Raw genomic sequence first — 15,647 nt, forward strand, 5'->3', positions numbered from 1 at the left:
TTCCAATTAAGAAAACGTAACATTGAGATGTTTTAAAGAAGTTAAAGAAAATTAATGCAGTTGCTTTAGACAAAGCACAAATGAACATCATATTCAAATTGAGAGTGGAACACATGTCCAAACATTAGGCATTGTTAAGTTATCCCATCACCTGCCAAAAAAAAAAAAAACCATATTCAGGACCATGCTTAGACTTTGTAGCTGTGGTTCCCAAACTGTGCTCCACAGTACCTGAGGGCGCCACGGCAAACTCACAGGGGAAGTCCTGTGGGATGTCCCTTACTGCCTCTTTTTCCTGGCACTCTTGGGCGCTGCCATCTTGGATTGTGCAAGAACGCAGGCAATCCAAGATGGCAGTGCCTGAGAGAGCTGGGAAGAAGTGTCCGCTGCAAAAGAAGGGTGCCATGACCACATGAAGTTTGAGAACTAATGCTCTATAGCCATGGCCACTTTCAGAAAGAAAGAAAGAAAGAAGGACTAATGGGCCAGTGCCCCATCTCTCCCCCATGCCATCACCACAAAGTACTCTACATGCAGGCAGAATTTTTAAAGATGCTCCCCCTTCCCTCTCTCTCCTGTGAGTTGACCGTGGAGGGGCAGGACAAGGACCAACTTTGTTTTATCTGAATAGTCAGACTTTTCGGTCTCCAAATCTATCTTGAGATTCAGGGAGAAACAACTAGTATAATTCAGTGTTATTTGCGATGAAGAATTTAAATGATTTCCTCTTATTTCAACAGATCCCCAAACAGCCTCCGGTGAGGTAGATGGAGTCAATCTTGAGGAAATCCGAGAATTTGCCAAAGCTTTTAAAATCCGACGCCTGTCCCTTGGTCTTACCCAGACACAAGTTGGTCAAGCTCTAAGTGCCACAGAAGGTCCAGCCTACAGCCAGTCTGCCATCTGCAGGTAACATATGATACATAGTGATGCTTGTCTCCTGTCTCCCCCCCCCCCCCCGCCGCCCATTGTTTTGGGGTTTATTATTACTGTTTGTTAACTTTACGGTTATTTTAACCGCATGTCCAAAGAAAAGAGCTGGTCTGTTTGGAAGGCACAGATAAGTGAATGTCGCTAATATCGAGCTTATAAAATACCTTTTGCCAAGTGTCCTTAAAATAACTTTCATTCCCCCCCCCCCCCCCACTTTCCTCTAGTATCAAATAGGGAACAATAAATACGTTCCTGGCCTTGAAAGTGAATTCAGTAGTGGAGCTGGAGCAGCATCCTGCTGCTGATGCATAAGCTCCAGCTGACCCTCTTCATACTGTGCCATTTTCCGCAGATGGGGTTACTGAACAAATATTTCATGGATGCCTCCCTGCTAGGCTTAAACCTGTAGTACCAGAGCTCACGCTTCACATCTAAGATGTTAATGATGATTTTCCCAGGCGAGGGTGGGAAATGCATCTAGATACAGAGTGAGACAAAAAATAAAACTCTCATGGCAATTGTTAACAGACTTCTTGGGATTAATAGATTAATAGTATATCATGCTCAAGTGTTCAGATTCAAAGAAGGGATTCAAAAAAGGGGAAATAACACACCAAGCCTGACAAAATAACAAAAACAAAGCCATCTTGATAGAGTTAAAGGTCCTGCGAGTGAAGCCCCGATGTCTTCATGTATGTGTGTTACACTAATCCCATGTTTATGCATGAGGTAACAAACACACTTAGGTAACAGCTTTTTCCTCTTGGGCAATGCCTCGTAGTCCTCCTCCATCAGCGAAAGCCAAGAAACCAACTCTAAGCTCATTTAAGTGGATTTTGTTCTTGGTGATCCATGAAATGCTCTGTCTTTTTATCTGCTCTTTATACTTTTAATGTATTCCCCATAGAACGGAAGTGTACTTTTCCCGCAGTTTAAGACTAAGGTTATAAATAACATCGGTATGGGGTAGTGAGCTTGCAGCTCACATTTTGCTCAATGATTTTCCATAAAACCCATTGATTGTTGTTAAATACAAAAAGCTCCATAGGATCCTCTCACTTCTATGGCCTCCCCTACTGTTTTTTCTTATAAGATACCTCCCTGTAGAAAATAACCTTTATTCAGTCTATACAAGGATACCACTGCTGGGAAATTTGTTTCAAGACTTGTATATCGTTATACCAAACATCAAGTACTGAAATCTCAAAACTAACACACCACACAAATGTAATGAATACAGTTTTCTCCACCCTGTTGTTTAAGTTTAATTTTATTTTAGCTCAATGGTCAATTGGTAAAAGAAGCAGGCTTTTTTAAAAAGAAGAAGAAGAAGAAGAAGAAGAAGAAGCAGCAGCAAAAACCAAATGTTGGTTTGTGGTACTTTGAAATTGATTGTAACATAATACTGTAAATTAACACAGTTGGTTGTGCGTGTGCTTAGTTTAATTTTCTCATGGGACTTTGCTTTGACTAATGCACAGATGCTAGTGACATGGGGTGCTACCCACATCTCTTTGAAGTCAGTGGAAATCCTTTGAAGATTTCAGTGTTACCAAATTTCACCCATGGTTGGGATACTTGGAATTAGATATAAACTGTGTAATTCCTTGAACAGAAATATGACTGGATTCAATCCCATATTTAAGTGACACCTGCAGTCACACATCATTGCAGACACATAGAAGAAGAAAAATTTACAAAATATTTCATTATGAAAAATAGCCACAATTAAAAAAAAAAAAAAAGATGGATAATTACAGAAAAGGATTGTTGTTCCCACTGCCATCTTAGTATAAGTGAAACTGCCAGTTAGAAAGAAGGAAGAAGGATTGCAGGCATGATGGGAAAAGAGTCGAACAAATGACAGCATCAGGTTTGTGCAAGGATCTGGTAGGGTAGAGGTAGAGGTTAATTATGCCATATCCTAGGTAGATTAGATGAAGATGAGCCTTCAAGTCAAGGAGCATCAGAACTGAGTGAGCAAATTCCAGAGCCGCTTGTCATGGGATGAATAATGAAATCAGTTTGCTTAATCTTCAGAATAACTATCTGTATTCAAAAAACTATGTATTCAAAAACTAGACCTCACTTCTTTGATACTAAACTTGCCGATATAAACCACAAGCACTTGTTTTCCAACAAAAGAGGCTAATAGTGCAAGGTGTAACCTTAGACATGAACCAAAAATTCTATGTACATGTTTATGTAAGAGCCAGTAATTGGAACTTCCTCTGAATGATTTGTGCCAGTTCTTACAGTTGAAAAGCTGAAGGACTGAAGAGCAGGTCACTTCTAAAGCTGAACAATGGCTTACCTCTAAGAGTGTGGAAGCTATTACTATGAAAACAGAGATAAATCTCTTTATGCACATAATTTCCTCAGTGTAAGTATGGAGCACAAACTTATATACAATAGCTTATTCAATTTTACACTGTAATCTGTATATTTGCAACAGCTCTATCCCACCCTTGTTCCAAAGGCATGAACATGAGTTACTCTCATTCATGGCCATCTTTCTGAGGTAGCTTAGATAGAAAGATAGAAAGATAGCAACTTTCAAGCACATTAGGTGAGTAATAAGAGTAACCTGGGATTTTATTTTGACTTCCTTCAATCAAACCGAATGTTTTAGTCAATCTATAAATCACTTACTTTGGGAATAATTCTGCCATGATCTCTAAATTTCAGTGGGACTTCAGTAAGTCGCTTGTGCATCCAGGTCTAGTAATTACTGTTTATGGTAAATAGTTTCCAGTTGTTATCCCACCTGTGGTAAGCATGTACATTAGAAATGGAGCACATTCTACCAAGAGTGAGCTCTTCCACATGAAACAACCTGAAGAAGCCAACCGACTAATAACGGTTTTTAATATCATTTCATTTTTCAAAAATATAATGAATATAAATTGGGCAGAAGCTTGCTGAACAAATATCATGTATGAAGCTACAAAACTGTAAATTTTTAAGTCCATGGCTAATGGATGACTTAGCATGGGCTCGGTTTCAAAGGGAATAAAGTCCTCAGTATAAAAATGTTCTTTCCAGATAGTGCACAGTATTTGTAAAATTTGGTCTGGCAAAGGACTTTTGATGGCAAAATGATACATAGAGGACCTCATTTACAGGAAATGGTATCATTCGGCACAGTGTGCAGACATCCCACAATAAACCCAGCTTGGTGCCACAGTGTATTTGTGCACTATTATGCTGGGTTTCATCGGGAAGGCACGAGTTTCTCTTAGCACAACTACTTGTGGAGACATTCAAGGTAATTACCATGTGTCCAGCTGTTTGAACTGAAGACTGCAGCAGCTTGGCGCATTTTTTTTTTCTGCCCAGAGAAGGGACAGAGTGTTAACTTGCATACAGTGAAAATTGCTTACAAATGAAAAGAAAAATGAAACCTGAAATTCAGAGGCTAACAGCCACTTTGTGAAATTAAAACAACAGCATTTGGGCAATGTGCTATGGAAAGAGAACAAGCCGCCTGTAAAGTGACAACAAAACAAAATAACCACTGATGTCATTTCCTGTGCTATCATTGTAGATAAGTTTTGGGGGGAGGAAAAAAACTGTAAACTCTGAAAACTGTAACTTTAAACAGCAGTCTCTTCCAGGAACTGGATCACCAAAGCATGTGCAGGGCTCCCTGCCTGGAGCTCCTTTCATTTCAATTGAGGATATTAATGTACATGCATATTCTATGCTGCATGTGATCAGTACCCTCCATTGAAACCAATGGGGAGACTCATACAATGAACACAGATCTCTGAATCAGAGTAATGAGTTGTATTCAGTAGCACTCTGGTGGTATTTTATCGCTGTGGTTGTTTTTTGTTTGCTTATATATAAAATGATATCTATAGACCAAACGGTTTTCATAATCCATTGTAAATAACCTCTGCCAGTCAATTAGGCAGGCAGGCAGGAAGTCCCACCCTGGCAGAGCATCAGTGTAAGACTCTTCTTTCTCAATTTTCCCCTCAGACACACCATCCTGAGAAGCCACTTTTTCCTACCACAGGAAGCCCAAGAGAACACTATAGCTAGCAGTCTGACAGCCAAACTGAACCCTGGCCTTTTGTATCCTGCCAGGTTTGAAAAGCTGGACATCACCCCTAAAAGTGCCCAGAAGATCAAGCCGGTGCTTGAACGGTGGATGGCTGAGGCTGAGGCCCGCCATCGAGCAGGTATGCAGAACCTTACTGATTTTATTGGAAGCGAACCATCCAAAAAGCGCAAGAGGCGCACCTCATTCACGCCGCAGGCTCTTGAGATCTTGAATGCCCACTTTGAGAAGAACACACATCCTTCCGGGCAGGAAATGACAGAAATTGCAGAGAAGCTGAACTATGACCGGGAAGTAGTTAGAGTCTGGTTCTGCAATAAGAGGCAAGCACTGAAGAACACAATTAAACGCCTAAAACAGCACGAGCCTACAACGGCAGTCCCGATGGAGCCCTTAACAGACTCTCTGGAAGAAAACTCTTAAATGGATAGATTCAAAGAAAGAACAAACAAAGACACATTTTGAACCACTGAACTCTGTAAAGATGCTCTTTTCCCACCCTTGTAAGTAAAAGACTGAGAAAACGACAAGATGGACAGAACAATTTATAAATGTCTGTGAGTTTTCCTAGATAAAAACAAACAGAAAAAAACGAACAAAAAAAATACACAGCACTTATTGTGTGTGTGTGTGTCGTAGAGCTAGTTCCAAAATAAGCCAGTTTTTTAATGGACTTAAAAGGTAAACCAAATAACTGCTTACTTTTTTTTCTGTATATTATGAAAATGTGAACATGTTTTATGGAAAAAGAACCCAACAACGAAAAACCTTTTAACTGTTTAAAAAAAAAAAAAAGAGTACAAGCCTGCCACCTGGAGGAGTGATTGTAGCCTTTCAGGTATCAAGTGCTTCTTCACTACAGAAACTATTAACCAAAGTCAGAAACGTGGCATTGCAAACTAGATTGTTAGTCTACTCTTTTACGAGTGCTACGTTGCGTTATGAATTTTTACATTTGTACTTTGAAAAGAGGAAAAAAGAAATACAAGACTCTTTTTTTCCCCTGCATCCTCTCTCTCTCTCTCTTACACACATATACACATGTGTGCACCCACCACATGGGTACCTACACCTGGTTTGAGCTCCAATGCTTAACCGTTTCATTTGTCATACACAGTTTTGCGATCTCCAAATGTTTGTGTGCCAAAATGACTGTTGCTCTAGACTGTGGGATTGAGAGTTTGACTTACATTTTGAACTAATGAATTCATTTGTCCACAATTTTGTTTCGGTTTGGTTCTCCCCTTTATTTGTCTGCATTCTCCATCCTGTTTAAATATCTTTAAAAGTGGACATTTTGTGTGTTTGTTTTTGATACACAGGATAATAATCACATCATAAGGACATATTAAGTAACTTAAAGTCTTGCTTACGGTAAACAACTTTCCACTGTTTCTGCCCTTTGGCCATGAACTGGGAGAGGTTACCAAAGCTACTTTTGTAATATAAGTATAAACTGCACACTTGGTCCAATATACTGCATCAGTGTTTATGGTTTATGGAAGCAATTTCTCTCCAAAGTCTGATAGCCAAAGAAATTTCATGGGATTCTAAAGGAAAACAAGCTAATGGCAAATGGATGGAAGTAACAAGGATGTCTTTCAATTACTGCATTGCTATGTTTTGTTTCCCTATTGACACTTTTAACCTTTTCCAATTTATTTTCCTCTTCCCATCAGTTGCTACTGTCAGGAACATGCATGCACGCCAGTGGCGTCACTAGGATTCGCGTCACCCGGTGCAGGAGGCCTGCGCGTCACCCCATGCAGTGGGTTGGGCAACACCCCAGATGGTGGGCATGGTGATGTACCATCACCCCACCCCCCACTGGTTTTTTGGCAGTACCTTTTAATAGAACACAGATATTTCAATGTGGTTTGTTTCATTGCATTCTGCATGAAATTACTCATTGATTGATATATAACCTCCAGACTCTGATTTTAGTGATTTTGAAAACCTGTAGGGTCGGTCACACACACACACACACACACCCGTGTCAACTTACTAACACCTTATTGCAGCAGTTCTCATACTTTTAGCACCTGGTCCCACTTTTTAGAATGACAATCTGTCCAGTACCCACTGGAAGTGATGTCATGGCCAGAAGTGACAACATCAAGCAAATTAAAATAAAAGAAATAATTAAATAATCAGGAGCCAGTCCAGTTCCACCAAGTGAGTTTTCTCTGTAGTCTGCCTGCAATAACTCCCCCCAAAAGAATCAGTGAAATCTTCAGCCCTCCCAGTGCCCAGCTAAAAGTCCTTCTATTTCAAGCACATCAATACAAAGATCCACCTGGCTTTACAAGTCTGAGAGCCCAATCCTATGCCTGTCTACTCAGAAGTAAGTCCCATTAGAGTCAATGGGGCTTACTCCCAGGAAAGTGGGGATAGGAGTCCAGCCTCAGAGCCCAATTCTATGCATGTCTACTCAGAAGTAAGTCCCATTAGAGTCAGTTGGGCTTACTCCCAGGAAAGTGTGGGTAGGATTGGGCTGTGAGGGAAACTGCAAGTGCAAAATAGAAAACATTCCCGTTATCAGTTCAAGCCTCTTTGTTGGTCTTTTCTAGTGGGGGGGAGGCTGCCTTCTGGGGCTTTTGTTGTGCTCCAGTCCCATCGGATTGGGACCATTCTGGTGTCCTCACATTCCCCTTTGCCTGGCCTGACCACCAGCCAAGGCATGTCTGCCTACTCACGAGTAAATGCTATGTGAGGCTGCTTCGCTTCCCAAAGGGCTCCATATACTCACAGCAGGGGGGGAGGGACCTCCTCCTCCGGTGTTTTTGGAGGCTGCATTCATTGGATCAGGACCATTCTAACATTGGAGTCCTCTCAGCCTTTTCGACAGAGCAGGGCAAGGTTGCCTACTCGCAAGTAAATGCAGCCACGTGGCTTCCTTTTCCTTCCCATAGAGCTGAACACACTCGCAGCTGGGAGGGGGAACCTCCTTCTCGGGTGTTTTTGGGGGGCTGCATTTACTGGATTGGGACCATTCAGGTGTCATTAGATTCCTCTCAGCCTGTCCTTTCCTATGCACTAAGGCATGTTTGTCTACTCGCGAGTAAACGCACGATACGGCTCACTTTCACATTCCATAGGGCTCCATGCATTTTTCCTTCCGATGTTTTGGCCATAACTTTTGAAGGTAAGGAGATATCTCAAGGGGGGTTTTTGCATTGTGTTCTGCCAGAAATTCTGCATCCAACGGTGTATGGCAGGACACGGTAGCTCATAAAGGCGTGATTTTAGTGCATCACCCCCCCGGGCACGTCACCCGGTGCAGCCCGCACCCCCCGCACTCCCTAGCGACGCCACTGATGCATGCAAAAGGCTGCTGTGGATGTCTACTGTTATAACTGGCTAATCTGAAGAATAGGAATATTTCCTAATTTGGGGACTGGGAAATAGGGGTCACCCCACACATCTTAGCAGTCATCCAAAACTTTATAGGCATTTAATCTAAAAATATACAAAGGAGGTAACTTTACATACAGTAGAGGACAGAGTGCAAAAATTCATTTTTTTTCTCCAAACATCCTAAAGTCACAATCAAGGGCCCTAATTTTGGTTGTTTTAAGGTTACATAATATCTTGTTCCAGACTTTTCAAAGCTGATTTGAAACTGGGATTTCAATGTACATAGTATATTGATTCTGATTCTGGTGTAAATCCTTCACCTGATTCTGGTGTAAATCCAAAATAACTCCAACTTCGTTAGAAGAAGTAGTTTGCTGTGACTGAGGGTTAAACCAACCACAAAGCCTTAAAGGTTTTACCTTTCTCACAGGTTCTACCCTCTCTCACCAGAAAGTAAAAGAAGTTAGACCCAAATCCTAACCAACTTTCCAGTACAGGCACAGCTGTGTCAATGGGACGTGTGCCCCATCCTGCAGTTGGTTGGCACTCATGGAGGCCTCCCCAAGGTAAGGGAATGTTTGTTCCCTTACCTCGGAGCTGCATTGTCCTTATGCCAGTGCTGGAAAGTGGGTTAGGATTGTGCCCTTAGTTATATTGCTGATCTAAAGTAGGCTGAATGCAAGAGAGAGAGTTCCGCAGGCTTCCACAGGCTTTAGATCAATTTTCACATTTTTACTCAGTTTAGATTAACAGTAGGGCACAATCCACCCATGATTTCAATTAAGCTTGCACAGAAGAACTTCCCAGTGGATTGTGCCTGAGAATTTAAAGTTATCTGATATTGCTGAAGTGAAATTTCCAATCCAATTCCTTGCGCGCGCATGCGCGCGCGCGCATGTGTGTGTTTTAACCAGGAACATGAATGGTGGCCAAACACTTGCTGACCCCCTTCATAAAACCACGTTTCTCATGGAATCCCCATTAGGAAAGTGACCCCAAACATTTTCTTTGTGTTGAAAAAAAGTGATCATATTAATTCAGCTTCACTCTAAAAACTCCAGGAGACCCAGTCTTAAAGGGGAAAATGAATTGTTCCAAGAAGCTGAGTGAACACTTGTGTTCTCCAAAATAGAAACAGTTGTCTGGAGTCCTTATGAAACCCATGAACCTATGCTCTTTGTATGCAGGGAGTAATGCAGGTAGTAATGACACTGTATGCAGGGAGTAATGATACTGTGGAGACAAAAGCATGGAAGTTACTCCATGAACAGAAACCAATGTAACTACTACAGCAAACAGGACTGAGTGCACCCTAATTCTAAACTTCTGAAAGATCAGAGTCAAGGAATTGTGATTCGACTTGGGCATTCAGCAGATTAGTACTTAGGAGGTTTAAGGTCTGTGGGAATTTTTTTATTTTTTATTTTTGGCTGATGGCCAATTTCTGCTTACTGTAGGAATGAGGTCAAGAGATCTCTATTCCTTTTGATAATATACAATGTTAGGGATTCTAGGGCACAACTGGGAATCTTACGGTCTGAGGCTGAGATTTGGCCTAGTGAAACACCTGATAATCTGTTTAGGCTCATAGTTGGATGTGCTTATTCACAGTCAAAGCCATTCACTATTTGCTGTTATAGTGCATTCTGCAGAATTGACCAGCCCTGCCAGAACTATGACTAACATGGCCCTTTGCTCTGTCTAGTTTAAACTGCACAGTATCACCTGATTGCTGCAGTTCTAGCATCAGCTTTCCCAGCCTATAGCTCCAGCCTTCAGTTCCTTAGATAATAACAGGAAGCATCTGGATTTGGGTACTTCTGCCCTGATCTGGCCCAGATAACAGATAGCTGTGGGAAGAGACGTAGACGAAGAACACATGGTTTGTATGCTGATAGGCCCAGGTTCAATCACTAGGATTTCCAAGTAGGAAAGATACTGAGCTACAGTAACCAATAGACTTAGTATGAGCAGCTTTGTATGTTCACCTATCAAGTGCAGGTTAATTTATTCATTATTATTGTCATTAAACCTTCTGCCACATCACCTGCACACTAGCAGTTGCTTTCTTCTAGATGTGATAAAGTCGATTTTTGTTTGTGGTTACAATTAGAACCATACAATGATCAAGAATCCAGCCACAAACCAAAAAGAAACTTGTCAGAAATGGCTAGAACTTCTACCTTTAAGCTATGAAAACTCTACACACATCTCCAGAACGATTTTCACCATGCTGTCACATACATGTACCAAATGCCAACCACATGCATAGAAAATTTTTTCACTTCTCAAACAGTGCAAAAGGCAGAACCTCATCCCTGGAAGCAAAAAATATAGACCATTAACACTTAAAAGCCTAGATTTTAGTTCCTCCAAGGACCTGTTATAAAATCTGTAATGGAACAAAAATTTTCAAATCCCCAGAAAGGAGCATTAATCAGAGACCCTATGCAGGTTTCCAAAGTTCTTAAAACTATCACCGCAGCAGTTAGGCCAAAAGTATTTTCTTTCTAGACTTTGCACTGAAATGGTATAGCTAGGACAGTGATCATATGAAATTAAATAAACTGCCGGTATGGAACACATGTGATTTCCATCCTCATAGTCTTGAAATTATTCCCGGGCCACAATGTTCAATTTTCAGAACTTCCTAATCATGCTTTGTGTTTTACGATGGTTTCGAATGGTTTCGTATGGTTTTGTACGAATGGTTTTTTAAGTCTTTCTTCTAGAGGGCATAAAAGAGCGCCTGAATAAATTTCAATATTTAATATAATTCATAAAGGCTGCAGGAAAGAGCAATTTCTTTTCCTCTCACCAAACAATAGTTACTATGCCTGTCTGTAAACATGGGAAGGGCTCCAGTGAGCATCATGCTTGTGACTAAAGTGTTTCTGCAAGTTCAAGGATTTAGCTACATTCCCTGGCCACTGCAATCCTACGTGTTGCATTGGATGCCTCTCCTGAGGACCTTCTAAAACTCAAGAACAGCTGTCCATGGGGTATAAGAAGGTGCAAGGAGAAGGGGGGCCTTGAAAGCCCAAACTTTCCATGACTGGTCCTTGAATGTTGGTCATATACACTCCAGTGATATCAAACACCTCCTTCAGCATTTTCAGGTGAACAAAAGAGAGATAACTGTTGAACCTGGAGGCAAAACCCCTTTTCTCCACAATTATCTGACAGTTTCACCTTCTGTAGGCCAGTATTGGTGTCCTTGCACATGCCTGATCTTGTCTGATCTCAGAAGCTAAGCAGAGTCAGGCCTGGTTAGTACTTGGATGGGAGACCGCCTGGGAATACCAGGTGCTGTAGGCCTATACCATAGTCTTTCGAGACTGGAGGTTGCCAGCCATCACCTTCTGTGAACATTGGCAAGAATGTTGCCAAACACCCCAACAGGAGTAACTGTGCTGGTTGTCGTGCTTTGTTCCTGATGTGTCTTTTTCTCTTTTTTCACTAAAGGCCTGATCCTAAGATTTGCTGCCCTAGAAAATAAATGCTAAGAATGGGATGCATCAACTCATTGGAACAGCTCTCTGTCACAAACCACTGCATAGATCAGCGTGACCGAGACATAAGTTTGGTGACTAATACAGAGACAGTGACAGAAATCTTTAGGGTGTATTTTTAAAAAAATCCTATTGAACAAATAGAGATACCAAATCCATTCAGAAGTTTTCAGTTTACATTATAATCTCTCTCTCTCTCTCACAGACACACACACAAGTAAGTAGATCAAAGGAAGCAAAAAGGAGCTAAGAAGGAACAAGTAGAGGCAAAGTATCAAAGTACTCAAGCTATAACCAAAAAGAATTATGTATAATGCCTTTGCTCGTCTTCTCAATGCTGGACCAAAGCTCAATGTATGTAGGTATATGCACATTGTATAGATATGGCTAAATGTTGCTGACAATCTTGCAATACTAAACTGTTACTATTTTAAGAAGAAAAAAAAAAAAAGAAATACAGAAAGAAACTGTTCATCAGTGTTTTACCTCAGCACTCTACTTGTACCCAGCTCATGAGCAACACTGAATTAAGTAATTAAAAAAAAAAGAACTAATTTCCATGTAAATGTTTGACTGTAAAAAAAATCTGTTTCAGTAACATTTTGTACTGAGCTTTTTGTCATGTAGTTTGCTTGTTTCCAACTTGAGATTATGTGGGGCACATTTGTTTATTTATTGTTGAGAAAGTGATTTTTTTAATATTTTAATTTTATATATATAAATATATATTTTGGTCCTATGTGCTACTGGGCGCAGTCCATAAACACTGTTGCTGCATATCCTCCATTCATTTCAATGGGGCTTTCAGTGCATACTCCATTGAAGTGAATGGAGGTTGGGCAGCAGTAGGGTTTAGAGACTGACTCCCAGAATCTACAGAATGGTCACCAGGGTCACTTATGAAGCACTGCAAAAGAGACCTGCTTTTCCATGCATGGCACATGCAGCAGGAAAGATGGCAGAGAACAAAATGGACTGTATTGTGTTCTTCATTTTTTTTTTTTTTGCTTTTTTAAAAGAAAAAAAAATCAAAAGGAGTTGATGTGGAGGACTTGCAACCAAGATGCCAAACTGGTTATTTCAAGCTCCTTACTGTTTTGACTTTGAAACCAAAGCTGATTTATCTGCACAGGTTGCTGAACATTAAAATAAAAATTAAAAACTGACAAAACTGTACTTAAACTAGAGCAATATCTGTATGGTCAGTAAAGCTGCACTTTGTGTATTTCTTAACAGCTTCAGATCTGTCACTTTTAATTTGTACCATAAAAAAAAAAATAAAGAATTGTTTGACATGAAAAATAAGCTTCCATCCTAGGCTTGTCTTAAGTCTCATGAATTATTCACATGATCAGATCTCCTGTAATTGTACATCCATTCAATACAAAAGCAGTTAAAAATGCGTGGAAGAAATTGAAAGCTAGTTTCCACAGTTAGGCTGGAAACTGACAATAGTTTTGAAAAGAGCTAAAGATTGTATGAAAGCCATTTTTGCCCATAGCATCCATGCTCATTTCTGCTGCCTCATTATCTTTAGTCAAGCAGATTTTGCAGGTTTTTGAAGCTCAAAAAACCTGCAAAGTTGTTTGATTAGGGGTTATAGTGGGACAGATTATGTGGGGAAAATCAACTCTATCACCAGCCTGAATCACTCTATCCAAACTCTATCCAAACCTGCAATAGCTGCTCTCCAGTCTAGAGATATAGTCCCCAAAAGGGGACTTTCTCCTTTCTTTGCTCAGCTCAATCAATCCTGCTCAAAGGCCATTGAACCATGGATAAGTCGACCCAGGTGTTCAGGGTCAATTCTAAGACCTACATTTTAGACTTATACATGTGTGCATACAGGACTTTCATCCATCTGTCCATGGTTATATGTCACTTAGAGAATATCAACCAGTGTAGTAGAGCAGCTTTAAAGTATTTATTGTCATAGAATTGCATTTTTGCTTGGGGAGGTGGTGATAGCCCACAGGGAGGCACCATTGCAGACCTTTGCCCCAGGTGCGGGGCTGGGGAGGTCTGCTGCTGCATGCACTCCTGGGTGCAAGAACAGAAATTCTCTATTCAAAACAGAAAACAGTTCCTCTTGAAGGAGATCCAAACCACTGCCTCGCTCACTATTTGCAAAAAGAAGCCAAACATCTTGTTGCCCAGTAAGGGCTTCTGCATCCCTTATACAGTTGCCATTGTGTCTTCCACTGCTGTTAGAATTTTTGTTTTGATTGTGTTCTGCATTTTAAGTTATTTTACTTGTTAATGGCTGTTTGCTTGTTTTCCTACAAAGGCTGTATAAAAATAATGCAAATTAAGAAATGAACTAGGAAAGGTAAGACAACAGCTCAAGAAGAGAGACCAGGAGAAAATAATCCAAAGCAATAAGCAAATTCTAGTACCTTTTTGAGGACATATTAGATTATGTAAAAACTCAGGAAATAGGCAAGCAGCAGATCATGGCCTGCAGTGTAGGCTTTGCTATCTTTGCTAGTGAATGTGTTACTTCAGACAACACATTTTTTGAGGAATACACATAAGAACATGAATGTGATAAGCATGTGTTTCCAAACACATATACCATACAAGCATATTCATTGCAGAGTTGGGACAGGCAGCAATTCCTGTTTAAGCATACACTTGATGTTATTCCAGGTTTACTGCTGAGTAATGTACTAAACAGCCCAAAGAAGGCAAGAAATGGAGACTGCTGACTGTGCATCATGCCTAAACCGTAAGACCTGTTTGTCTGAGATAATTGGGTGTTCCAAGGTCACAGTACACATTGGACACATTGTAAGAAGAGTTCACTTTGCCTAAATCAGGGCTAGGCAATGGTCACATTGAATCCATTATGTTGTCTCCCTAGCTCACTAAATCCCATGCTGTCAACATTCAGTGACTTACCCAAGGGCCAGCTATCAGAGGGTGGGATGCTCAATCTTCATGGAAGATGCACATTCTTGACAGGTACCATTCCATTTGAGTTTCCTCAGATGTCCCAAGCACTGTTCCTAGAAGGTAGGCAAAAGACAGCAAGATTACAGAATTCTATTTTCAGAATATATGCATTTTCTACCTGCCTTCCTTCTCCGCTACTCTTAGTTATTTGGTTCATAGTTACCATGCATTTTAGAGAGACACGTCCATAAAAATAAGTTTTGGATGCACAACTAACACAAGTTTATGACATACAACGTCTCCATCACAGTGCTGCAATGATGGGAGAATCTGTGCATTTCAAACTTTTCCCTGCTGTACAGATATTAATATGAAACAGTTTCGGGAGATGCATGTTTCTTGAAAATAACTGAATTGCTCCACACCACTGCCTTACAATCTCTTCCCTATGAGGTCTGGAGCCCATATAATGTATCTTTGTCACCAGAATTGACCTGTAATTCCAACCATGAGTCAGTGCTGTGAAAAAAATCATAATTATACCCTTGCTTACTTGCATGTCAAATATACCTATGTCTAATAATCTGGGAGAAATTTGACTTAACTAAAATGAAGCATGGGTTTTTATGAGTAAATACTAAACTTAACGGAAAAGACCACATCAGCCTCAAATCTCAAAAGGGGTCACCAATGGAAGGCTCAAAGCAGGACATGAAGGAGAAAACCACCCTCTGTTTGCCCTCAAAGGTATACTGCTCTTTGCTATAGTGATTCCATAGTTGATACCATTACATGTGCAATGAATGGACCTGGTATACAGAAGTTTATATCCTCCCCTATTCTTCTGTTGGCAACCTTCAGTCTCTAAAGACTATGGTATC

The 15,647-nt window shown here is 40.6% G+C and overlaps 1 protein-coding gene across 5 annotated transcripts in view; it reads left to right on the forward strand.

Annotated features, from left to right (window-relative positions):
* POU6F2 (POU class 6 homeobox 2) overlaps positions 1–13,141 on the forward strand; it is a 296,977-nt gene extending 283,836 nt beyond the window's left edge. For 2 of the 5 annotated variants that reach the window (XM_066627999.1, XM_066628002.1), the window contains 2 exons: positions 741–909; positions 4,921–6,010. In XM_066627999.1, the coding sequence (XP_066484096.1) occupies positions 741–909; positions 4,921–5,425 (674 nt within the window). In that variant the 3' untranslated portion in view covers positions 5,426–6,010. Of the gene's footprint in view, positions 1–740; positions 910–4,920; positions 6,011–11,824 lie in introns of those variants that run through there. The other 3 variants (XR_010794525.1, XM_066628003.1, XM_066628001.1) reach the window with 3 other exon arrangements.
* Positions 13,142–15,647: the final 2,506 nt, after the last annotated feature.

This window comes from Tiliqua scincoides, chromosome 5, assembly GCF_035046505.1.
Source record: "Tiliqua scincoides isolate rTilSci1 chromosome 5, rTilSci1.hap2, whole genome shotgun sequence".
Taxonomy (NCBI): domain Eukaryota; kingdom Metazoa; phylum Chordata; class Lepidosauria; order Squamata; family Scincidae; genus Tiliqua; species Tiliqua scincoides.